This window comes from Lathyrus oleraceus, chromosome 1, assembly GCF_024323335.1.
Source record: "Lathyrus oleraceus cultivar Zhongwan6 chromosome 1, CAAS_Psat_ZW6_1.0, whole genome shotgun sequence".
Classification (NCBI taxonomy): domain Eukaryota; kingdom Viridiplantae; phylum Streptophyta; class Magnoliopsida; order Fabales; family Fabaceae; genus Lathyrus; species Lathyrus oleraceus.
The window spans coordinates 449127696-449153086 of NC_066579.1; the positions used below are offsets into that span (position 1 = coordinate 449127696).

At 35.9% G+C, this 25391-nt stretch overlaps 2 protein-coding genes across 2 annotated transcripts; both read left to right on the forward strand.

Moving 5' to 3' along the window:
- The first annotated feature begins 10930 nt into the window (after positions 1-10930).
- LOC127082797 (protein MAIN-LIKE 2-like) lies at positions 10931-13335 on the forward strand. The gene is made up of 4 exons (XM_051023039.1): positions 10931-11138; positions 11240-11949; positions 12034-12124; positions 12209-13335. Exons 1-4 carry the CDS (start codon positions 11079-11081, stop codon positions 13280-13282), a joined length of 1935 nt encoding a protein of 644 aa, XP_050878996.1. The 5' UTR covers positions 10931-11078; the 3' UTR covers positions 13283-13335.
- A 4546-nt stretch (positions 13336-17881) lies between these two features.
- Positions 17882-24612, forward strand: LOC127082806 (calmodulin-binding protein 60 C). The gene is made up of 8 exons (XM_051023050.1): positions 17882-18418; positions 19145-19220; positions 19704-19762; positions 20329-20822; positions 20907-21067; positions 21177-21380; positions 21874-22117; positions 23519-24612. The coding sequence occupies exons 1-8, from the start codon at positions 18303-18305 to the stop codon at positions 24070-24072; spliced, it is 1908 nt and encodes a 635-aa protein (XP_050879007.1). The 5' UTR covers positions 17882-18302; the 3' UTR covers positions 24073-24612.
- Positions 24613-25391: the final 779 nt, after the last annotated feature.

Sequence of the window (25391 nt, forward strand, 5' to 3'; positions counted from 1 at the left end):
TTATAAGCCGCAATGTTAAGCCACGCTCAATCACCCATTCATGCCCAGGTCAACAGAAAACATCAAGCATTTCTTGGGCCATTGTTTCGTTTATAATATGATGCTCGTTTATATAAGTCCTAAGAGCACAGACAGGAGGAGGTTGGAGATTCAAAATAGAATTAGTAGCACTAGCAGAGTAGTCAATGCACTTATCTTGCACATATGAAGTATAAGAGCCCACATCACTAAAAATAACATTTGCATAAAACTCGAGGCCAATTGTTTTTTGAATTAAATCATTAAAACTTACCCATTTTTTTGTTTCAACATTTCCACCACTTCTTCGAAACCCCTCAGATCATTGCATGCAAAAGCTCTTTTTCTCACGATATGGTTGTCCACCAACTTTAAATATTTTTCACATTTTTTTAAGAAATAAACTTCAAATTTGGAAAAGTTAGGGGCATTTGGTGCGGGAGTAATGCGTGATGATAAACCTATTTCAACTCTGCCTCTTTTTAGACCCATTATGCCTGGAACAACACACAAAATTAACAACTTCACAGAGAAAATTATGATTATAATATATTTAGGGTTAAGAAATATTAGAGAAAATGATTGTGAGGAAAAGAGATTTGAAAATCTCTATTTATAGGAAGATTCCGGTTCTCATCGCGCACGTCATGCATTCATCATGTGCGTCATCCTAACGGTTCTTCCAATGTTTCTCTGCTAACGTCTTTATTGTGCGCGTCATGCGTCCATCACATGTGCAGTATTAACGGATCCCAAATTCTCCAACTTCTCTATCACGTGTTTTATGAAGCCATTGCACGCATGATATAGCCAGGTCACATATGCTATGTGCTGCGTGATTTTTCTAGGGGCTTTCCTTTTTTCTTTCTTTTCCTTTCACTTGTCTTTTCTCTACTTTATTTTTCACCTGCGTTCTTTTCTTTCCAGATAACATACAAAAATCGATATGTTTTAATTAAAATAAAATAAAATAAAAATTTTAAAAACACACTTACTGATGGGTTGCCTCCCACCCAACGCTTCTTTACCGTCATTAGCTTGACGGTCCATGCCTAAAGCATGTCAGGCGCAAGGTATACCCTCACGCCGAATGATTGTCCTTTATTACTTCCTTTGTCGTCCTTGATACCTTTGTATTCAACCTGGTAGCATGTTTCTAGATCATCTACATAAAATGTCCATTCATAAGCATTAAACACCACTTTTTCATTATTGAACTTCAAGCTAACTTTGCCTATTTCCAAATCTATTAACGCTCCCCCGGTCGCCAAGAATGGGCGTCAAAGAATAATTGAACCACCTGTGTCTCCCTTCATATTTACTACCATAAAATGTGCAGGAAAAACTATATCGTCGACATGTACTAACACATCTTGTAAAACACCATTAGGATGAGTAATAGATAAATAAACTAAGGTGAGAGTTATATTACTAGGTATGATCTCTCCCAAATTTAATTCTTTCGCTTTATTAGGAGGTATTAAATTGATACTCGGTCCTAAATCACATAGAGCATGTGGGATCTCTACCCTATTAATAGTGTAAGAGATGGTAAACTTAAACTTACCTAGATCCTTCAGTTTTGTTGGCATTGTTTGGAGCAATGTCATATCGCATTTCTCAATCATATTTACCTTCTATTAATATGGCTTCTTCTTTGTACCAGTTAATAATGCCTTCATAAATTTATTTATTTTTTGGCATTAGCTCTAAAACTTCATGAAAAGAAATACTTACCTGAAACTTGGTTAACATCTCTTTAAACCTGGTAAACAACTATGCCTTATCTCCCTATAGCGGTTTCTTCTTATTGAATGGATATGTCCGTTTTACATAATCGGGAAGCTATGGGTTATGGCCATTAAGAATTTAATTCTTAGTCCTTCTCCAAGGAGAGTTTTTGTCTATCAATTGCTCAATGTTGACCCCCTTATCAGCTTAGTCACTATGGTTTTTACTCTCCTCTTTCTCTGACCCTACTCCGTCCTCTTCAATCAAGACATATTCCATTACTTCGTCCTCACATATGTTGGTGATTACCTCAAAAGTTGCTTCTAAAGCCTTGCAGGTCTCATTTTTAGGATTATACACATCGTTACCTATAAATCATCCACTAGAACCAGGTAAATCAACTATTTATTGAGATAGTTGACCAATTTGCATCTCCAAATTTTGTATAGATGCATCATGGTTCTTACTCATTGTTTCATGTTGTTTATTTACTTGTTCAAAACTGCTCTGAGTGGCCTGGATGAATTTGTTAAGGGTCTTCCTAAGGGGTGAAGGTTTCCTTTGGGTTGGAGCCTGTTGATTTTGCTGAACACCCTGATTAGCACTTCTTTTTTTAATTATTGATCCATCTGAAGTTTGGGTGATCCTTTCATCAGGGATTATAGGTGTTGGAATGCATATTATTTTTCTGGAAATTCTCAAATTGAGCTTCTGCACTCGACCTTTCCAAATAGAAAATTCCATTTGCATGTCCCTTTCCATAGAAATCACATTTCAATGCTTGTACCCAACTCATGTTAGCCTGACTCAAGCTGCTTTTAACTAACCTTTTATTCAATAATTCAATTTGGGCTAAAAGTACAGTATGAGTATCAATAGCTAACATACCTTTTAGTGTGCCTACAGTTTTAGTTTTCACAGATCTTTCACTTTTTAAATGATATTCATTTAAGCATATATTTTCAATCAAGTCTTTAACATGTGGTTCTGTCGTGGTTTTGATTGCGCCTCTTGCGGAAGCATATAGAAACATCCGTGTTTGACTCCTAAGACCTTTAATAAAATTCTTTCTTTTGCTCCATGTTATTCATGTTATGATTTGGGCACATGCGTAATAAAAGTTTAAACCTTTTCCATGAGTCATACAACAATTCAGTTTCATGCTGCTCAAAGTTTATGATTTTAGCTATTCGTTTAAAAAATTGAGTGGTGGTGAAAAATCTCTCCAAGAATTTATCCTCCAACTCTTTCTATGTCCGTATAGTTCCATGTGGAAGGCAAAGCAACCAATTTTTACCTCTTCCAATTAGCGAGAAACTAAACAGCCTTAACTCGACTTAATATTCAGTGGCATCAGTTGACCTGTACATTGAGGCTATTTCGTAGAAGCGAACAAGGTGCTCCCCCGGGTCTCGAATTGCGTTCCCGTCGAATGAATTATCTCTCAAACCTGAAAGCACCAATTTTTTAATGAAAAAGTTAGTGGGGTTTGCCGGTACAAACCATCTATAAATTTATCTTTCACCATTCCTTTTTGAGTAGTCCCCTATAGTGGGTGGTAGTGGTACGTCTGCCATGATGATTTCCTCTTCGGAGTCCGAAGAAATAACTGAATTATCTTCTACTAATGTCTTTTGAGTTAGAGTCGCTTTTCTAACCGCTCTCTTGATGGCACGTGCAATCCTTTAAATTTTGGGATCAAGCAATGTCAATTCTAATCCTGAGTTACGCATACATAAACAAGAAATACCTTAGTAGCACTGTAATCAAACAATTACGAGAAAGAAAATAAAAACAAAAACTAAATAATCAAAATGTTGCACAAGTGTTGCCTTATTGAAGTCATCAACAGTCCCCGATAACGACATCAAATACTTGATAAGTCCTCGACAAGTGTATCAATAGTGTCACAATAATAAAAAGAGTATCAAATCCATAGAGACTGCTATTTAACAAAACAATAGTTGTGCAAGTATAAAAATTAACAATTGTTAGGGGGGGGGGGGGGGAGGGGGTCAAGTTTGTAGTTGAAAATAAAAGAAGTATTTTGACAATTTAGAGAAAGTGGTCAGGTTTTGTCTAGAATCCCCCTATTTCTCCCATGTTAATGTCTAATGTATTACATAAATCAAGCATCGTTATATTTCCATGCCGAGTTAACAAGACCACTATACTTAATTCATTAGTGCATAACTCATTGTTTCCTACTAGATGTCTCATATCCCTATTCAACCGACGTAAGTGAAATTAGGCGATGATACAATACTTTAACTCTTAGGCCACTACTCGATGTCTCCTTCCCTATTCAATCGACTGAAGTAGAATAATTACCCTAGGCCAGGCGCATAGGATAAGGGTCAGTATTCTCTATACGTCCATAATCACATTAACAAAGTATCTCAAATAATGCGCTTTAAGTAAAGGAAACAATTAAATAGAAATATAACTAAGATAATTCATGCAACATCAAATTAAACATATGACCTAACTGGTTCGAAACAGGTTCATCAGACAAAACCTAAACTAAAAGTGTTTAGCTACTCATACTGATAAAGTTATAATACAAATTGATAGAAATAAGATTGCATAAGAATTCCTTGAAGATATGGCCTCCAATGACTTCGAATGTGCTCCAAAGCTTATTTCCGATTTTGTAAATCGTACTCTCTGGTCTCCAATCGCATAAATCCTAAAAAAATCCAAAGTCTGCATCAGACATATTAATTTTTTTAGTTGCACACTTATTGACTAAAAAATATGATTATTAATCCAAGTGAGAATCTTCAAACTACCAACATCCAACTTTTTTGCATATGCCACTTCATTTTTATTATCTATGGGCTCAACAAAGTTCCATCAATATAATTTTATATCCTTTTTTCTTACAATATTTTTTTCATTACAAAACTCCAATAATCTTATTTTTGTTCATTGAGTTGAACACTAATAGATTGAAGATAATCATCTTTTTCAATGACCATTATTATTTTTCTAAGAATTTAAAATTCAAATAAATTCAAACGCATAATCCAAAAGAACTTATATCAATTTTTGTGCGGAGAGAAACAAAATCATACATATAAAATTGAGGAGACTAATCAATTGAATAAGTAAGTTGTAAATAAACCGTAACAACAAAGTCTGAAATTTTTTATTATTATTATTATAAATATTTTATTGAGTTAACCAAACTCTTATATCATATTAACAAAAGAGAAAATATTTTAAGAACTCTATTAAAATTAAAAAGTTCATAAAATAAAAATTATAAATAAATATTAAATAATAGAAAAAACTAAATTATCCATACTAATATATAATATTATATAATATATAATTATTCACTTTTAATGAAGTGTCCAATAATTTAACCCATTAAATATATACTACTAGTATTCACCTATAAAATATACTATTAAAATATATTCACCATGATGGGTTATGATATTTTCTATTTTTTAAAATAAATAAAAAATTCTATTTAAAAATAGACATAAAAGTTTTAATTCTTTAAAAAATTAATTAATAGTAGTAATATCCACTTGGTAGTGCGAGATGTCCTATTAATTATGTGGTTGTCTTTACTCAAATCCTATTATCCTATTATGTCCAATATTCACACTTCATTCATAATGAAGTTGTTAGATTCATCAAAATATCATTCAACCAATAATAATTTAATGAAACTAAATCAACTTTTGAGAACAAAATTATATATATATATATATATATATATATATATATATATATATATATATATATATATATATATATATATATATATATATATATATATATATATATATATATATATATATATATTCGATCACACGATTGATTAATTTAAGAGAAACAATCCTACCATCAATTACAAATGTTGAGTTGATTAAACACAAAAATTATTAACACATTTAAACCAAAGACTTTGTAAAAAACACACCATAACCCAAATAGACCAACCCCACCACTAGACCAATCCTTAATGATTTGAAAAAAAAAATGAAAATTTGATTGATTAAAAAGACTTTTGTTGATTAAATACTAGTGACCATTTTATTTTAATATCTTGATAAAAAAATTACACAAACATGGTCGTTCGATAGATAAAAATAATTATCAATTTGTCACCAACAATCATATAAATATTGTTGTCAGAGAAAAAAATCATGAGTAATAAACAATTTTAATAATTTTTTTAAAAAATAATCACTATTTAAAAAAAATCCTCAAATAATCATATTTTAAAAATATATACCAAATTAACCACTTTTCAAACAAAATATATTCGCCTCATTCAGAATGCGCCATCGCTTATGACATATGCACTTTTTTTTATTGCCTTAGGCACCAATACATGTGGCGTATGCTCCTTTGTAATGTCAATGACAAAGATGTATATACATGCTTTAGGAGCATGCGCCGTTGTCAGTGGCTCCTACGTTGTTTTTTATTTATTTATATAAATATGTCATTTCCTTTCCACAATTTATGATCCATCTTCTAATTCTCTCATCCAATTTTTCTTCAAAATATCTTATATCATCAAAAGAAATGCTAATTTGATTTAATCGGTAGTAAAATCTGGATTTTTTACTAATATAACCCAAGTTTTTAAATTATTTCCCAAAATAACCCAAGTTTCAAATAATTTCCCAATCTACCCCACCTTTAATAGGGAGGCGCCAATTGGATTGGCGCCCCCTCTTAAAAATTACAAGGAGGCGCCAATTGGATTGGCTAGGGCACCTGCCCTAGCCAATCCAATTGGCGCCTGTGTGTATTTTTTAAGAGGGGGCGCCAATCCAATTGGCGACTCCCTTAAAAAAGCCTCAAATGAAAAAACTTCCAACATGAAAGTTGTAGATCTTTTCAAAACAATGAATTTGGATATAAATTTTGCAACATTTGGATTTTTTTTGAGAAAGTTATGGGCAGTTGAAGTTGGACTTCTGAGTTTTTCAACTGTTGTCTGACCTATAATGTCTTGTATTATTTCATGTGTTTCTTTTAGAGTTATGAATTTTTGTCCAACATAACATTTGAAGTAGACATCTTAAATTTTGCAATGCACTTGGTCCCACCTCAAAATAATTAAAAATGAGTGAGTTATGTCCCTGCGAACTTGACCCAAAATTAGGGTTTCTGTCAGAATGACCTATAATGTTCTGAAATTAATGATGAGCTTCCAAGTTTCAAATGGATTTTTGATGAACATGAAAGTTGTTCATATGGCGACTGTTGTTAAAACTTGAATGGAGGCGCCAATTGGATTGGCTAGGGCAGGTGCCCTAGCTTAGGGTAGGTGCCCTAGCCAATCAAATCGGCGCCTATGTGTATGTTTTAAAAGGAGGCGCCAACTCAATTGCCGAGTCCATCATAAAATGCCTTTTTGTATTATAAATAGATGCGTTGTGTGACCTATTGTTCCACAACTCAAATAATCATTTGGCTATCATGTTTGGTGTTCGTCGCCGATACGGTAAGGTGATTTATGCGAGAGACAAACCTCAATTGGTGATGCTGTTTTGGAACATCACCACGTTAGATCAACTGAAGAGGGAGCTGGTTCGATGGTTAGACGGGAAGATACCAGAAGGGGAAAAAATCAGAAGTATTGAGAGACTTGACAGTATCTTTGGTTGGGTGCGAATGAGGACTGATAAGGATGCTAGGGAAATGATGTTCGGTCGAGACGACATTAATTTGATTGTTGTAATCAGTTAGAATTAATTATGTTTTCAGATATTTTGTACTGATGTTGGTTATGAAACTCGTTGTAACAAGAACTTAATGATATATAATGATTGATTGTTACAGAAATACAATGTTACAAAAAGCATAAGATGTAGATACAATGTTACAAATAGCTTAAGATCTAGATATCATATTACAATAAGCTTAAGATCTAGATGATGCTCCTAGATTGGGACAGTTGTTTTTGTTGTGTCCTGGTTGACGACAGATACTACATAATCTTATCATTTTATCTGTGGAATCCATCTCTGTTCTTATACGTGTGCTGTTTGGCCTTCCTTTCTTCTTTCTACGCATCTCTTCATTGTGCCAAACAATATCTCCTTCATATGGAGGCCAGTAATCCTCCATGGGTAGTACTGAAAAGCCTCGACTATATACATTCATGATGGTGTTGGCCTTGTACACATCAGATAAATAGGTGTTAGCGTCTTGACGAGTATAAGCGCATGCTGCAATGACATGGGAGCAAGGTATGCGGAAGGCCTGAAATTTTCCACAATCGCACCAACTTGTGTTTAGTCTAACAGCGTAGGCTAAATTTGGTCTCCCCTCGCTGTTGCCCATTGTTTCCTGGACGCTGAAATTTTGTCTATGACGGTCAAACACGGTTACAGCGTGTGTCGTAGCTTTGATGCTCTCCTCTTTCATGACCTTCATGCAACATTCACTGAATACTTGTCCAAACATTAACACTGCACTCCATCTTTCGCCTCTGGTTGCGAACATAGAAGCCAACCTATAATAGGTTGATCTTACCAAGGCGGTTATCGGCAGGTTTCGAATTCCTTTGAAAACCCCGTTCATGCATTCCACAATGTTTGTTGTCATGTGGCCCCATCGACAACCACCGTCAAATGCTCTTGTCCACTGCTCTACTGGGATGTTATTTATCCATCTCCCCGCATCTTCATTAGACAGTCGAATCTCATCACGATAATATTGAAAAGACGGTTGAGTTAAAGCATACCCAGCATTCACCACCTTCTTGCGAAGATTCTTATCTTTTATAGCACGCATGAAGTTTTGTGCTATGTGTCTGATACAGTAGACATGTGTAGAAGGAGGATCATGCCATCCGTTTTCATGGTTGTTGTAGGCACTTTCGATGGCAGCATGTCTATCAGAAATCAGACATAGATTGGCTTGTGGTGCGACATGCGTTCTGAGATGTCGAAGAAAGAAACCCCATCCAGCAGCTGTTTCACCTTCAACAAGAGCAAAGGCAACGGGAAATACATTGTTGTTACCGTCTTGTGCAACTGCCATGAGCAACGTACCCTTGTATTTTCCGTATAACCAAGTGCCATCAATTTGCAGGAGAGGTTTGCAGAATGCGAAACCTTTGATGCAAGGGTCAAATGCCCAAAAGAGACGGTGGAATATTCTATTACCTATAGCACAGGTTCCGTCTGGCATCATTGCTGGCACTGTCTCCAGAATTGCCACGGTTCCTGGGACATAAGTTTTTAGTGCCCATAAAAATCGTGGTAATTCTTTGAATGAGTCCTCCCAGTTGCCGAAAACCTGCTCAACAGCCTTTGTCCTCGCAATCCATGCTTTCTTGTAAGATGGAGTATAATTATATGTTGTTCGGATATGTGATATAATTATACTCACCTTCACTGATGGGTCTTTGTTTACCAATGGCAGAATGTCTCGACAAATCAATGTTGTGCTCAGTTGACGGTGATCTTGTGCAACGGTTGTTGCGACGCAACTGTGTGGTGGGTCTATTGAAGCGATCTCCCAAGAGTCATTTCTCTTCTTGTAAGATGCAGCCAAACGAAACTTACATAGCATGTTACAACATTCAATAACATACCTTCTTGAATCAGTGCGTTTAACCGTAAAGTCAACAAAGTTGTTCATGTGATATTTTTTGATTGCCAAGACACATTCCTCTTTGGTACGAAACATGTCTCCCACCTTTAATTCTCCTACTGGTCTCGGATACGGATTGTAGAAGACACTGTCGGACATTTCATCATCGTGAAGATCCATATTTGTCATATGTTGAGGAGGAATATAGACATGAGTAGGAGGTATTGGTGGTGGTTGAGCCTCATCTTCATCGTCGTTATTCAGGATGTGATCAACCTGTATCTCAGTCTCCTCTTCTTCTTCATCAACAACGTCGACCTCTACTTCTGCTTCTGGGTTGAGTTCATCTGAGCATTGTGCATCATCTGCATCATCTCCACCAGCTGGATCCTGATATGTTACTTGAGACTGTTGAGACGGTATACATGGTTGTAGAGTAATGTACAACTCGATAGAATCCATGCCTGAATGTTCATGACTAAGAAACATGCTTTGCACATCTTCATCGTCTCGTATCTTTAGGGGGAAAAACTTGCATTGACCATTCTCAAAAAATATAGGATTCTGATATGTCATCCTTGACACAATACCTCCCTGTATAAAGGATTGTATTCTTTTTTTGAAATGCAAAAAGGTTGCATTTCTCTTCATCGAAACTCTAATGGTATCAGTGTTTCTAAAACAAAAACCATGAAGCTCAGACTCAAAAGTTTCACCGTTGCAGTGAACGTTGATACTGTATAATGATGAAGATGACATTTTGGAGATGAAAAGTATTTTGCAAGTGCAGATGAAAGTGAGTGAAGATGAAAAGTATTTTGGAGATGAAAAGTATTTTGCAAGTGCAGATGAATGTGATAGTAAGACACTTAAATAGATGGTATTAATGTCTCACATTGAAGCTAGTCTGAGATACCGTGTCAAGCATGCAAGTAATTTCAGAGATGATGTGTCTGTCATGTAAGACAGTGTGACTTGATGTGTCAAGCATGCTAGCTAGTTCAGAGATGAGGTGTCTGTCATGCAAGACAGTGTGAGTTGATGTGTCAAGCATGCTAGGTAGTCAAGAGTTGATGTGTCTGTCATGCAAGCTATCAAGTAGGTAGTCATCAGCATACAGGAGACAAGACAGACACGTGTCGGACACCTAAGACGGTCAGAGATGATGTGTCAATCCTGCAAGACAGTGTGAGTTGATGTGTCAGCCAGGCAAGCTATCAAGAAGGTAGTCATCAGCATACAGGAGACAAGACAGACACGTGTCGGACACCTAAGATGGTCAGAGATGATGTGTCAATCATGCAAGCCATCCATAAGTGAATTGTTCAGCATGCAGGAGACAGCAATGCCACGTGTTGAGCATGCAAAGGGTGGCGCCAATTGGATTGGCGCCTACCTTTAGGACTTGCACATGGTCGCCAATTTGAATGGCGCCCCCCTTAGTCAGTCCTTGAAACCAAGCATTCAGAACTAGGCTTGCATGCATGTGCCCTAGGGTGTCGCCAATTTGAATGGTGCCCCCTCCTAAATAATGTACATGGTCGCCAAATGAGGTGGAGACACCATGCAAACACAATTTTTCATGCACTCTTCCATTTGCCTATAAATTGATTCACTCCTTCACCAATTCTTTCACACCAACATTCTCACTACTTCATCTACATTTCTCACTACTTCATCTACATTACTTCTGTTACAATTTCATCTTCTACAAAATCTTCCATTTTCATCTACACTAACTCCCCAACAATATGTCTTTACTCACAATGGGCGAAGCACACAGAGGAACAGTTGCAAACATCGCAACATACGTAAGTTTTTTCTTATACTTCTTTTTTATGTTTCATCTCCACCAACCCCATTTTATTTTGAAATACCGACTTAGTCATGTGTTTCATTATTTCTATTATAGGAGGTCTCAAGGTTTCGCACTAGAGTCCACGAATTTGTCCACATGGACCCGATGATTCAACCTTATGTTGAACTCGCCGGTTTTGGTCACCTTAGCAAAATTATGTCTTGGTCTATAGATAACAAATTCATTCTAGCCTTATGCGAAAGATGGAGGCCAGAGACACACACATTTTGGTTTCCAACCGGTGAGTGTACCGTGACGTTAGAAGACGTCTACATGCTTTTAGGACTACGAATAGAAGGCAAAGCCGTTAATGGTAAGACCAACTTTCCTAATTCAATTTGCATGGAGCTTTTAAACGTTGATTTGTTAGATGATAATGCTAGGGGACAAGGTATACTACTATCTCGCCTAAAGTCATATTATAATAGTTTTTATTTAGATGAGCATTCTACCGAAGAGGCTCGAATCATCAAAACTAGGTGTTACATTATGTTGTTACTAGGATCCTTTTTATTTCCCGAAGGTAGTGGTTCTAGCATGCATATTATGTACTTACCTTTACTTAGAGATATAGATAGAATAGGTAGTTATAGTTGGGGATCCGCATGTCTAGCCTATCTCTATAGTTCTTTGTGCAAAAACTGCCACAAAGATACTTCTACATTTTCTGGATGTGCTGTTTTGCTACAAGCATGGGGATGGTCAAGACTACCGTCTCTAGCACCGGTCAATAGCAACCCCTTCACTTTTCCATATGCAAAAAAGTAAGTTGTTTAAATTGCTATGTCTTTACTTCCTTCCTTACAGTTTATTACCCATAACTAATTTTTTTAAACTTTTTGGTGTAGATGGTCGGCACGCGGTATGAATTACAGCAGATGTCCGAGACACTGTATTACTCAATATCGCAACCTGTTGGATCACCTTCGACCGACAGACGTAAGCAAAATAATTACATTATTTCTTCATATTATATTGACTTTTTCTACATTCATTTAAATCCTATTGTCTTTAACATTTCAGTTCATTTGGCGTCCATACCTTAATATGGAACATGAGCATCAGATCAACCCTGAAGACGCAGCCGTATGGACAACATGCGCACCGATAATACGGTTCACAACAGTGGAGCTGCACAACACCGATCGTGTGAAGCTGCAGTTTGGTATGGTCCAGAATATCCCAGATCCCCCAGCTAGCCTAGGAGAATGGCATATGCGCAAAGTGAACGACCAATGGAACTACAACCCTTGGCAAACCTTCGCAAGATCAGAGTGTCGCAAGTGGAAGCACCGTCATGACCATGTCTTAACTGACGCAGTCATGCCAAATGAGGTAAAACCAAGTCGTACTTATATGGCTTGGTATAGATCAGTTGGATTTCAATTCATCGCCGATGATATGTACCTCTACGACCCACGCCAGACAACTTACACACAAGAAGCCTTAACATCTAACCCCCAGCAACATTCTCAGCCCGGTTACTCACAACCACCTATCCAACAAACTTTCCGTTCCACAAACACACAAACATACAACCAAAACATGCCATTCACCCAACCCCAAAACCAAGAACATCCCCCATACCACCACCAACAAATGGACCATCAACCTTCGACCGAACATCGCTTCGCACCCACACCATCACCCTACCAAAGTCGCCTTACCCAAAACACTAACCGCCCCATCACCTACCGTAGCCAACAACCCCAAACATCACAATACCAAAACATCCCACAACCATATCTCTTCCAAACACCCCAACAACCTTTCCAACCTTTCCTAGACCCATCATTGTCACCCATGTCCCCCTTCAACCGTCCTGGTCGCCCATCCATGAGTCAACCACACCCCAACTTCTCTGGCATGGGTCATGAGCTCAGCTACGCCGGTACACCATCATTGAATACTGAAGACTATGCTGAGTTGGCTGCATACCTCAACGGATCTTCTCCTGTAGGCGGTAATGACGCTCCTGGACCATCAGATGAACAAACACCGGTTCAGAATCGTCAACGTGGGTTAGGGCCAAGGGTTAGGATAGCTAGGGGATGTGGGACCGGAGGTCGGTTAGGTGATCCCGGTCATCACCATTAGGATTCATTGTGTAAAATCCAAATTTTATTAATATCAATTCGTATTATGTCAAATTTATCTTTGTGTATTCTCCAAACATTAAGTTTCTTTCATAATTCTAAAATAAACACATATCATAAAACAAAAATTTATAGGTCAAAAACCCTAATTCAAGGACTTGTTATTGTTATGTTGAAGGGCTTGAAGTTGGTCCCTTTTGGCAAAGTTCACATACACTTGTTTTGACAGAAACCCTAATTTTGGGTCAAGTTCGCAGGGACATAACTCACTCATTTTTAATTATTTTGACGTGGGACCAAGTGCATTGGAAAATTTAAGATGTCTACTTCAAATGTTATGTTGGACAAAAATTCATATTCCTAAAAGAAACACATGCAATAATACAAAACATTACGACTCAGATAACAGTTATAATGTCAAATAGTCCAAGTTCAGGTGCCCATACCTTTCTCATAATCATCAAATGATGCAAACCTTTACTCCAAATTCATTATCTTGAAAAGATATACAACTTTTATGTTGAAGGTTTTGTCATTTGAGGCTTTTATCATTCATACTAAAGGGCTTGAAGTTGGTCCCTTTTGGCAAAGTTCACATACACTTGTTTTGACAGAAACCCTAATTTGGGTCAAGTTCGCAGGGACATAACTCACTCATTTTTAATTATTTTGAGGTGGGACCAAGTGCATTGCAAAATTTAATATGTCTACTTCAAATGTTATGTTGGACAAAATTTCATAACTCTAAAAGAAACACATGAAATAATACAAGACATTATAGGTCAGACAACAGTTGAAAAACTCAGAAGTCCAACTTCAACTGCCCATAACTTTCTCAAAAAAAATCCAAATGTTGCAAAATTTATATCCAAATTCATTGTTTTGAAAAGATCTACAACTTTCATGTTGGAAGTTTTTTCATTTGAGGCTTTTTTAAGGGAGTCGCCAATTGGATTGGCGCCCCCTCTTAAAAAATACACACAGGCGCCAATTGGATTGGCTAGGGCAGGTGCCCTAGCCAATCCAATTGGCGCCTCCTTGTAATTTTTAAGAGGGGGCGCCAATCCAATTGGCGCCTCCCTATTAAAGGTGGGGTAGATTGGGAAATTTTTTGAAACTTGGGTTATTTTGGGAAATAATTTAAAAACTTGGGTTATATTAGTAAAAAATCCGTAAAATCTTCGATGAAAATCCGACATAGGAACACAAAGACTTTTAAGCATCTTTAGAGGAGCTTGATCCATTGATTATATGGAGACATTGGAGATGGTGAAAAGATCAGAAGAATTAAAAAGCTTGTTACGATGCTCAACAATAATGGATAACGTCATATCTGGGAGTCAGTTAAAACTGACAATGATTGTCGTATTATGATTCATAGTTCAGATGAAATTATCCGAATGGTTGTAATCGCATATATATGTTGTTTAGTCATTTTATTTGTTTTTTCGTGTTGTTATTTTAGTTGTTGTAACCAAATGTTGTAACCTTTATGAAAAGAAAGTTGTTTTCAATATCAACTTAAATGGTTACATAAAATGAATTACATATCAAAAGTAGGACTAAAAATGGATTTAATAATTATGTTGTGGAACTTGCTCTAACATTAAGACAATTTGTACAATTGTGTCCGGGCTGACGACATGAACTACATAATCTCACCATTTTGTTTGCTGTATCTATTTCAGTTCGAATACACGTGCTTCTAGAGCGACCATTTTTCTTTCTCCACATATTTTTATTGTGTCAAACTATGTCCCCTTGATATGTAAACCAATAATCCTCATTTGTTACCACCAGAAAGCTATTGTTGTACACATTGCATAAGTTTATGACTTTGTAAACGATATATAATAGGTTGGAAGGGTCCTGCCAAGCATGTGAACATGCCGTTATGACATGGGTGCAAGACATACTAAAGGGTTGAAACTTTATGCAATCACACCAACCTCTATCTAGTTCGACCAATAATCTCCCATTGGCCTCTCCTTACCGTGGTCTATTGTTTCATCTGTACTGAACCAACCTTTATGACAGTCAAACATTGTGACCACATATGTGTTGTCTTTGGCAGTTTCCTCGTAAATAAATTTCATACAACTTTCACTGAACATCTGCCCTTATTGTAACACTGAACTCAATTTTGAACGCCTGGTCTTGATCAATGACCCTAACCTAAAATAGGCTTCTCTCACCAAATCGGTTATCGATAGATTTATGATGCCTTTGAAGATAAAGTTCATTGATTTCACGAGGTTTATTGTCATGTGGCCCCATCATTGACCATTGTCGAATGCCATTATCCATTTCTCCACTAGAATATTACCAAATCAAACTTAATGCGTATGCATTTGTCAATCTGATCTCTTCGCGATAGTGTTAGAACAATGGTTTTGTTAATGCATACCTTGCATTCACAACTTTCTTCCAAAGCGTTTTGTCTTTGATCTCCAGCATAAATTTTTTGAGCGATATGTCTAATGCAATAGACATGCGTAGAAGGAGAATATTGCCAACCATTATCAAGATTTTTGTTTGCACTCTCAACAAATGGATGTCTGTCTGAAATCAAGCATAAGTTAGGTTGTGGAGCAACGTGTAATCAAAGATTTTTGAGAAATAAACTCCATCCACCAACAGTCTCCCCTTCAACTAGAGCGAAGGCGATTGGAAAATATTGTTATTGCCATCTTGTGCCACTGCCTTGGGTAACGTTCTTTATATTTTCCGTACAACCATGTTCCATCAATTTGAATAATAAATTTGCATAACGCAAAACCTTTGATGCATGGTTCATACGCCTATAAGAGTCGATGAAATATTCCATATACACTAACATAAGTCTTGTCTGGAGTTTATGCCAACAAGGTCTCCAAAATTGTAACAATTTCCGGAGCATAATGCTAAAGTGACACCAAATATTATGGAAGTCGAATCTTCATCGGAGACTTTGCTGTTGAATAAATCAAATTAACATTTCTTTTGATGATATAAGAGATTTTAAAGAAAAATTGAAGGAGAGAATAAAATATAGGTGGAAAATGGTGAGGAGGGAATGACTTATTTATAAAAAAAACAACAACGTAAGGGCCACAGGAAATAACGCAGGCTTATAAAACTTGCATGCGCCATTGTCATTACCATTACAGAAGAGCACATGCTACCGACAATAACATATTAAATTAAAAATGAGTGCTTACGCCACATATAGCGACACATACATTTTTTTGGGGCCAATTTTTTTTATTTAAAAATGGTTAGCTTGATATATATTTTGAAAATGTGATATTTGAAGAACTTTTTTGTTTTTAAATATCGATTATCTTTTTTCTTTTCCAATTTTAGTTGTCTGGATCATCAAATAAAGTGTCCTTGTGTATTACACATCGTATTATAGTTATTGCATGGACACGGCAATGAATTTGAGCCGTTGATCTGAAATAAACACTTAGATTTATACTGTTTGAAATTGTCAAAATTTATATTGTTCCATTACATATTAACGATCGAGATTTATTACTATGCAAAACTTTGTGAATTAACCATGGCAGGAAATCCAGATCCAGCTGAATAGCTTTTCTATCATGTTATTGTTGTAAAAAAATACTTGCCGTGTTTTGTTCAAAAAACTTTATTCCTGGGAGTAAAAGAGGCACAAAAGTAAGAAAAAAAAGAAGAGAAAAAACAAGAGATATTCGAAAAAGGAATAAAGGGAATTATTCCCATTAAAGAAAGTAAATCACCTCTAATTTTTTTTGACAAAGATACATGAACTTTCAATGGCAAGTCTTATTTATTCTCTTTGTTATTTGTTGAGATTCCTTCTAAAAGAACTTTTTGATAATCATGCAAAAAAAGTAAGTATCATTTATCATAAAGCAAAAATAAAAATAATATTAAATTTATTTAAAAATAGTTAAATATAAATTATGTGATGTCAAATGATTTGTTAATTTTAAAAAGTCATCCATCTTATCCAAAAAAATCCGGTTGATTAAAAAATTAAATAATTGAATGTTTTTATTTGAAAAATAACCAAATTTAATGTAATCATATATAAATTTATAAATTATGCCATATAAATTAAAAATTTGATACATCAAAAGAATTTTGATAAAATTTTGAATGTAAATGATTTTGTTAAACCAATTCAATTGATAATGTATTAAAATATCTAATGTAAAGATGCATTTTTTATTATTTATTTAATTTTATTAGGAGTGTTAAGTATGTGAACAGTGTCTATGTATTTATTATACTATTTTTCAAGTAGGAAAAGAATATTATTATCCATATACATGTAAAAAAAACAGTATTCATTTATAATATTCTTATGATACTTTTTTTTTTTTATATATAGACACTATTCACATAGGGGAGTGATGACTGCGTCAGGTTAAACCCTATCTGCTGAATCACCCCACGTGGCAAACACATGTTAAACATAGACAAAGATTCTCGATCTAGCGGCCTATATCGCAAGATCAAAATCTCACCGTCCAATCCCAACAACCCCTAGATTCGTAAACCGTTTAAACCATCACTCACACCGTTAGCAAAAATTAATTATAATAATAATTAAATAATTATAAAACAAAAATCTGATAGCAAAAAAAAAAAAGCGAGTTTCTTTGCTCTACTTTGCGTTGTTCGTGTGAGAAAAAGAAAAGTAAGCGTTGAAGTTGTAGTGAAAATTCGCAGACTCTTCGTCGAAATTTCTCACAGATTCTCCATTTTCACTTTCGATTTTCATCTTTCTGATAACTTTTCTATCCACTCACCTTCAATCGAATCCACCACTTCAATTTTCCCTTTTTGCTTTCGTATTATTCTCTTTTTTAAAGGATTTAACGGAGGAATCCGTTAACTGAGCCTTTTTGTATGCTGAGAAAACGAAGGAAGAAGAACGTGAGGTTTTATTTAATAGCGAAGAAAACTATACAAGAGTTGCAGTAAGATTATTTTCTTTCCTTTCACTTTCTCTACAAGCAAACAGTGTTTTTGGAAGTGAGAAATTGAGAATGCAAACGAGGTATATGGAGAGATCGAACAGTATGGCGAGGGAGAAACGATGCTTAGATTCAACTTTTTCGACTGAGGAAGATCAACCTGAAAGGAAACGACCTGCTTTAGCTAGGTATTTTATTTTAAAATTCATCAAAATTGATGATTCGTATGGATTTGATTTTATGTTTGAATCTGTTTTTCGGTGAAAAAATGATAGAGGAAGTTGTTTTAATTAACTGAAATATGAAAATGAAATATTTATAGTTATAGAATTTGATTGATTCTAGTTGATATTCTGTTATGTGAATGGAAACAGGAAAAAGGAAATTGAAAGTAAACTAGGTATTGTTTTTCTGAATTTTAAAATTGATAAAGTTTTGAGCATTTATTCTATGTCATAGTCATAGAGTATTTGAGCTACGATGCTTCCGGGATATACCTGTTAAAGTTAGTGGGAAGTATATAGGAAGAGTACTTGAATGGGATAATATTTGGTATATATTTGTTTGGATCCTCTACACGCATGTTTGGTATCAAAGGTTTAGTGTATGTTTGATTCTGCGGTGAAAAAAAATGATTTTGAGTGAATTGATTCTGGTTAATCCAACTTATTCCAAATGCATCAATCAATAAGCACCATCTCTACTTTTGTGGGATAGAGACATAAATCTTCTAAACTTCTAGGCTTTTGTAAACTAAGAAAATTGGCTACACCTAGAAGTAGTAGAAGGATACTTTTTTGGGGTCATATTATTAGTAGTTTTGTGTTCACATTTTAAACATTTATTTCATGTCTTAATTTTTCTGATGAATGCATTTATTTTTTACCCTCCAACTATCTTATGTCAATTTTCAGTGTAATCGTTGAAGCTCTGAAGGTGGACAGTCTGCAGAAACTTTGCTCATCACTGGAGCCTATTCTACGAAGAGTTGTAAGAAAATTAAGTTGACTGTGGTATTGACTTGCTGCCTTCGGGCTATATTATCAAAGTTATAGCTTGCACGTGTCACCCAAAGAATCGGACACTAAAAGAGAAACCATGTGCTTCTGGTCCATTAGGAAAGAAAAAGAAAAATCTTATGTCATTTAGGTTGTTAGACTTTGGCTAGATATCAATAGTTTGAGACTCAGACAAAATTTGGTAGAGAATTAGAGATCTCCTTCGTTTTAAACCTTAACAAGCTGAAATATGTAAAATATTTGTATCTATATAAATACTCCTTTTGAGAAGGCTTTTGGAATAAAGTAACATATATTTAATTACCTCACTTAGCTGCTAATTTCTAAGATTGTGATAAAGTCGACCATTCTATCCTATGATGTTTATATGCCTTGTGTTGTAAAAAATAATTCCCTGGAACAACTCTATAGAATGATGTTTAATCATGGACTTTTGTCTCTTGCTGCTGAACAGGTTAGCGAAGAAGTGGAGCGCGCTTTAGCAAAATTAGGCTCTGCCAATCTTACTGAGAGGTAGCTTTTTTGCCACCCCAACTTCTTAATATAGTTTCTTACAAGATTTAACCCTATAGCATAACTGGAGTTATTTTTATTCACCATTAGTTTAAAACTTCTTCACACTATTATCCAGTTTAGTGCTACCACATCATTAAAAAGTGTTTGACTATGCTAACAACTATTTGAGAGACCGAATTCTTTAGATAATGAGTTAAATTGTCAATACGTAATTGGTCTATGTCGGAACTGACAATGGATCAAAACTAATCTTATGAAGTCATCATAGAACAAATATGTTCTTCAAATAATTCATTTCTTTTGCTTTGCCCTCATGGCATGATCTCTCTTGCAACCGACTTGTTTTATTTTCTTGAAATTGGAGTAAGACAGACACCCTAAACTCAACGGGCGACCCTGTTGTAACTTATAATCAAATTTAAGGACCCAGATATGTTTGATCTGTTTTAATTTAAATTCAAATATACTTACTCATATATCTCTGATGTGTTGTATGTGTAGATCTTTTCTTAATGTATTTGTATCTATAACTTATTTTTTCTAATACTCAAAGTAAAATACAGATCTTCTCCAAAGCGCATAGAAAGCCCAGATGGAGGAAATTTACAGTTACAATTTAGGACCAGGTTGTCCCTTCCCCTCTTTACTGGTGGGAAAGTGGAGGGCGAGAAGGGCACTGCCATACATATTGTCTTGATTGATGCAAACACCAGCCGTGTTGTCACGTTCGGCCCAGCGTCATGTGTCAGACTAGATGTTATTGTACTTGAAGGGGATTTCAATAATGAGGATGACGACGCTTGGAGTCAAGAAGAATTTGAGAGTCATGTTGTGAAAGAGCGAGAAGGAAAACGACCTCTTCTGACTGGTGATCTGCAAGTGACCCTGAAGGAGGGTGTAGGAACACTGTCCGATCTTACATTTACAGACAACTCTAGCTGGATAAGAAGTCGGAAGTTCAGGCTGGGGCTAAAAGTTTCCTCGGGTTGTTGTGAGGGAATGCGTATTCGTGAAGCCAAAACAGAGGCTTTCACTGTTAAGGATCACCGTGGAGAATGTAAGTACATAACTTTATATTTTTTTGTTCTATGTTATCTCTCTTTCCAGATCATATCATAATGAAACTTATACTTGATTGTAGTATACAAGAAACACTATCCACCTGCTTTGACTGATGAGGTATGGAGATTGGAGAAGATCGGTAAGGATGGATCCTTTCACAAAAGGCTGAATAAAGCAGGAATATGTTCTGTTGAAGACGTCCTTCAACTTGTGGTTAGAGACCCACAGAGATTGCGGAATGTAAGAATCTAGACACTTCTTGTTAGGGGAAGGAATTTTAAAGTTTGATCAAATGTTCAACTCTATTTGGCTTGGGGTTAACTTAGTTCTTTAATATATCCTTATGCAGATTCTGGGGAGTGGCATGTCAAATAAGATGTGGGAAGTTCTTGTTGAACATGCAAAGACTTGTGTCCTCAGTGGAAAACTCTATGTATACTATCCTGATGATGCAAGGAATGTTGGTGTTGTTTTCAATAATATCTACGAGTTGAGTGGCCTAATCACCAATGACCAATATTACTCTGCTGATTCTCTCTCTGATACCCAAAAGGTAAGTCAACCAGTACAAAATATTCTAAGTGCATGTTTGAATTATGATTTTACAGTTGGTTTTCTTCTCTAGTGTGATAAATCTGGGTTCTCTTCGCACTTACTGAAAATGTGAACCATCCTTTTGGATTTTTTGTTGGGTAAAAGCAGCTCTTCATCTTGAACTCCAACTATGAATATTTACAGTTATACACTTAAATTGGATCCCGTCGGTACAAGTTATTTTACTTTTACTCTTGGTACTCTTGTAGTGTAAAATTGCTTGCTAGTTTTAAAATCATAAGGCATAGGGATATCCATGACATGGATTTTCTAATTTTTGTGAACATATCAGATGCACAGGTGGCTTAATATGAATGTATCACTTATTCTTATGTGTTATTAGTTATGCTATACATTCTTCCCTTCTAGGAATGGCATGAAAATAGCTGTTCAAAACATCAACAAAGGAAAAGTGAAATTTCTAAACAATGTGAGAGTCTTTGTTCTTGTAGGTTTATGTGGACACATTGGTGAAGAAGGCATATGAGAATTGGATACATGTTATTGAGTATGATGGCAAGTCTCTGTTAAATTACAACCAGAACAGGACTTTGGGTACGGCCCAACATCAGGTTCCACTGAGTTCACATGACTATTCTATTTCAAACTCACTTAATCAGCAGATCTCTATCCCAAGTCTACCAGTTCATGTTCCTACAGGACAACCTTCAATGGATGCTGGTATAACAGATGGAGGTATATAGTTCTAAGTAAATATTATATTAGCAACAAAAGCAAAATGCTTTTGTATATAGTTCTAAGTAAAAAATATTATATTAGCAACAAAAGCAAACAGCTTTTGCAATTTATTTTTGGGTTTTGAAGAGCCTAGTGGTAATGCTCACACACTCAGTGTTGAAAAGTGGGAAATCCCTGGTACAAATTTGCGCCCCTGCATATCAAATGTTCCCAGTCTTCTTCACACCTGCATCTACCACCCGGGCCGAACTTACGGGACAAAGGCTTTTACAATTTTACTTTACGTTATTTCTCTTTTACTTCCCTCCTTTGTTTTTCCTGATGTTTCTCTTCTCAGTGTATTCTTTTTCCATTTTTATTCAGTTCATGCACCCACCACCCTCATTATTTCTCTTCTCAACTTCCTTAAGTGGACAATTCTTCACACAGCTTGCTGTTTATTTTAGATTAAGTTAGTAAATAGTACTTTTTTAGTGTGCTTATCAATGTGATTTTCATATGATAGTTTTTTTTGTTTGAAATAGAAAATGTTAGCTGTTATTTTATTAGTGGGAGGAATCGAACTCACGATCTCCTTTTCACTCCAACCGCTATATTTCTCTCCCATGCCACCTTATCACTCCTTTCGTATCATAGGTTTGTTTTGTGTCACATTGTGAAAACATAATTTCTCGGGGTTAGTATTAGTAAAAGAGAACGATGCCATCACATGACCAATATATCAAGTTGATTTAATATTGTTAAAAGAGTTCCACATCGTCAGATGAGATATGGGTTGAAAATATGTTTATAATTGGGGGCAACCCTCATCTTATAAGCCAGTTTTGTAAGGTTGAATTATACCCAATCCAAGTTCTAAGATGGTACGTGAGCTTATCCAAATTCCGTTGGGCCACCTATTATTAGGTTATCTCTGTCCTGGCCACCCACCATTTATATCGCGCACAAAGCCCAACTGTGCTTGGCTGCCTGGGCGCGAGAGTCTTTTTGTTTTTTCAAAATCTTGGTATCCGGCCTTGCGACCGTTTAAATCCAGAGCAAAGCTCTGTATGGACTGGCCCAACACATGAATTGTTTGTACTTAGCCGGATTCAAACCTGAGACCTTGAGAAGAGCACACTCTCAAGACCCAAGCCTCAACCACTAGGCCAACCCATGGGGATTGGGCGTGAGAGAGTATGTTAGAGTCCTACACTGGATGCAATATGGTTTGGAAATATATTTATAAGTATGAGCAATCCTCACATTACAACCTAGTTTTGTAAGTTTGAGTTAACCAACCGAAATATGCATCGATGCATATAACATTTTTATAGCAAAAGATGTTTGTTGTTAAAAGATTGGTTTCAAACAATAAGTATTTCGGTAGCTGATTACATATGTATAATATCTGTGCAGGTTATCATCATGGTACAACTACCAGATTCTCAATGCAACCACAGAATGCTGATCTTAATTCTGCTCTTCAGTTTGGTAATACTGCCTTCCCTCTACAAAACCTGCTGATGAGTGCTCCACACCAACCTCAACTTCCAAGACATGAAAATGAGTTGTCACTTGGTCCCCCGCAATCAGCCAATCCTGGCTTTCAGACCGCCGGCTTTTCAGATCCTACTTATAGAGGATTTGAAGACTTCTTCCCGGAAGAGGATATTCGAGTTAGAAGTCACGAGATGCTAGAAAATGAAGATATGCAGCATCTGCTCCGTATCTTTGATATGGGAGGGCAACCTCATACTTCCTTTAATGCTCCTGAAGAAGGATATCCTTATTCATCTGCTTACGGGCCTGCAACCTCCATGAACTACAACGTAGATGATGAGCGAAACCGGTCTTCAGGGAAGGCTGTTGTGGGCTGGCTCAAGCTTAAGGCAGCTTTGAGATGGGGCATTTTTATTCGGAAGAAGGCTGCTGAGAGACGGGCACAACTTGTTGAGCTGGATGACTCATAGAATATGAAATAGGAGCCATCTCATGTGATGTTACGAGCAACAATATTTGCGGTTGTAGCATCAAATGCTTCTTTTCTGTCATTTAGAATCTGCTATCATGCCGAAGTTTTGTAGCATCAGTAGACATAATATCTTGATTGGATTATTTTTTGCAGCCTAAACTTAAAGCTCCCACTGTGCCTTCACAAACAGTTGTGCAGCAACCTCTGCTGCACAGGAATATCACCCTGCAACATGTCATATATGTTTTACTTATGATGTTTTTTTCACTCTGTTGTCTATCCTGGTTGACAAGGAAACCTGACAGTTTTTACCACCTGGCTCAAACAGAGGAGTCTTCAACAGCTTTAAATTCCTAGGTTCTCGGTCTGGAAACTCGGAAAACTTTGTTTGTTGTGTAGATAGACATTTAGCAGGATGTACTGAGTTGTGTTATATATAGGCTACATTACATAGGTTGAAGTTGAACCTAACTTGCGTGTTGTGTAATTTTCTTGCTGTACAATATTTATTATCAACAATAAATTGCTGGGTTTGGAAGTGCTGTTTTCTTGTCTGGTTTATTAATTTATTGTTAGTAGAAGAAGTTGGTACCACGCCATTGCCATGTTTGGGGCCACTAATCTATGAAACACTTCACAAAGATCCAGACACAATCCAGACACAACACTTACGTATCAATATTGATAGTAGTTTGATAAATGAATATTGATAGTAATATTTGCAGAGATGTGGTGCTGGAGAAATACTACTAATTTCGTGATACTCATCTAGAAAGAGTGCAAAAAATGTTATAACCGACCTAGAATGTTCTGAATGAACAAAAGTCAATTGTTCAATTTTTTAGCTGAGAATCACTCATCTTAACTTAAGTTATGTGTGAGAGATGGCCTTTGAAGTGTTATTGGTGGTAGCTTTGACCAGTAATCAGTTGCTCTGGAGTCTGATTTTTGAAAGAGTTAGAAATATTGACAAGGGTTTTGCATTTTTTTTTAGTAATGGTGAAAATATAAGGAGTCGATTTGCTGAGCTGTTGACTTCTACCATTACCGTATGTTTTTGTCAAAAAATAAAAAATAAAAAATAAAAAAATAAAAAAGATTTTGTCCTGCCGCCTTCGTGATTATACTTAACATTCTCTATAGTTACGTTTTTACTTATATTCTTGGTGTCTTTTTTTGGTTTTTTAAAGTGATGTGATGTACCAGATTTTTATGTTAGAATACCGAATATTTTTACAATTTTTTTGTTTTATGGTATTTGATGAATTTATATTAGATTTTTTATAAAGCTTATCAGATTTTATCGATTTTATGAAG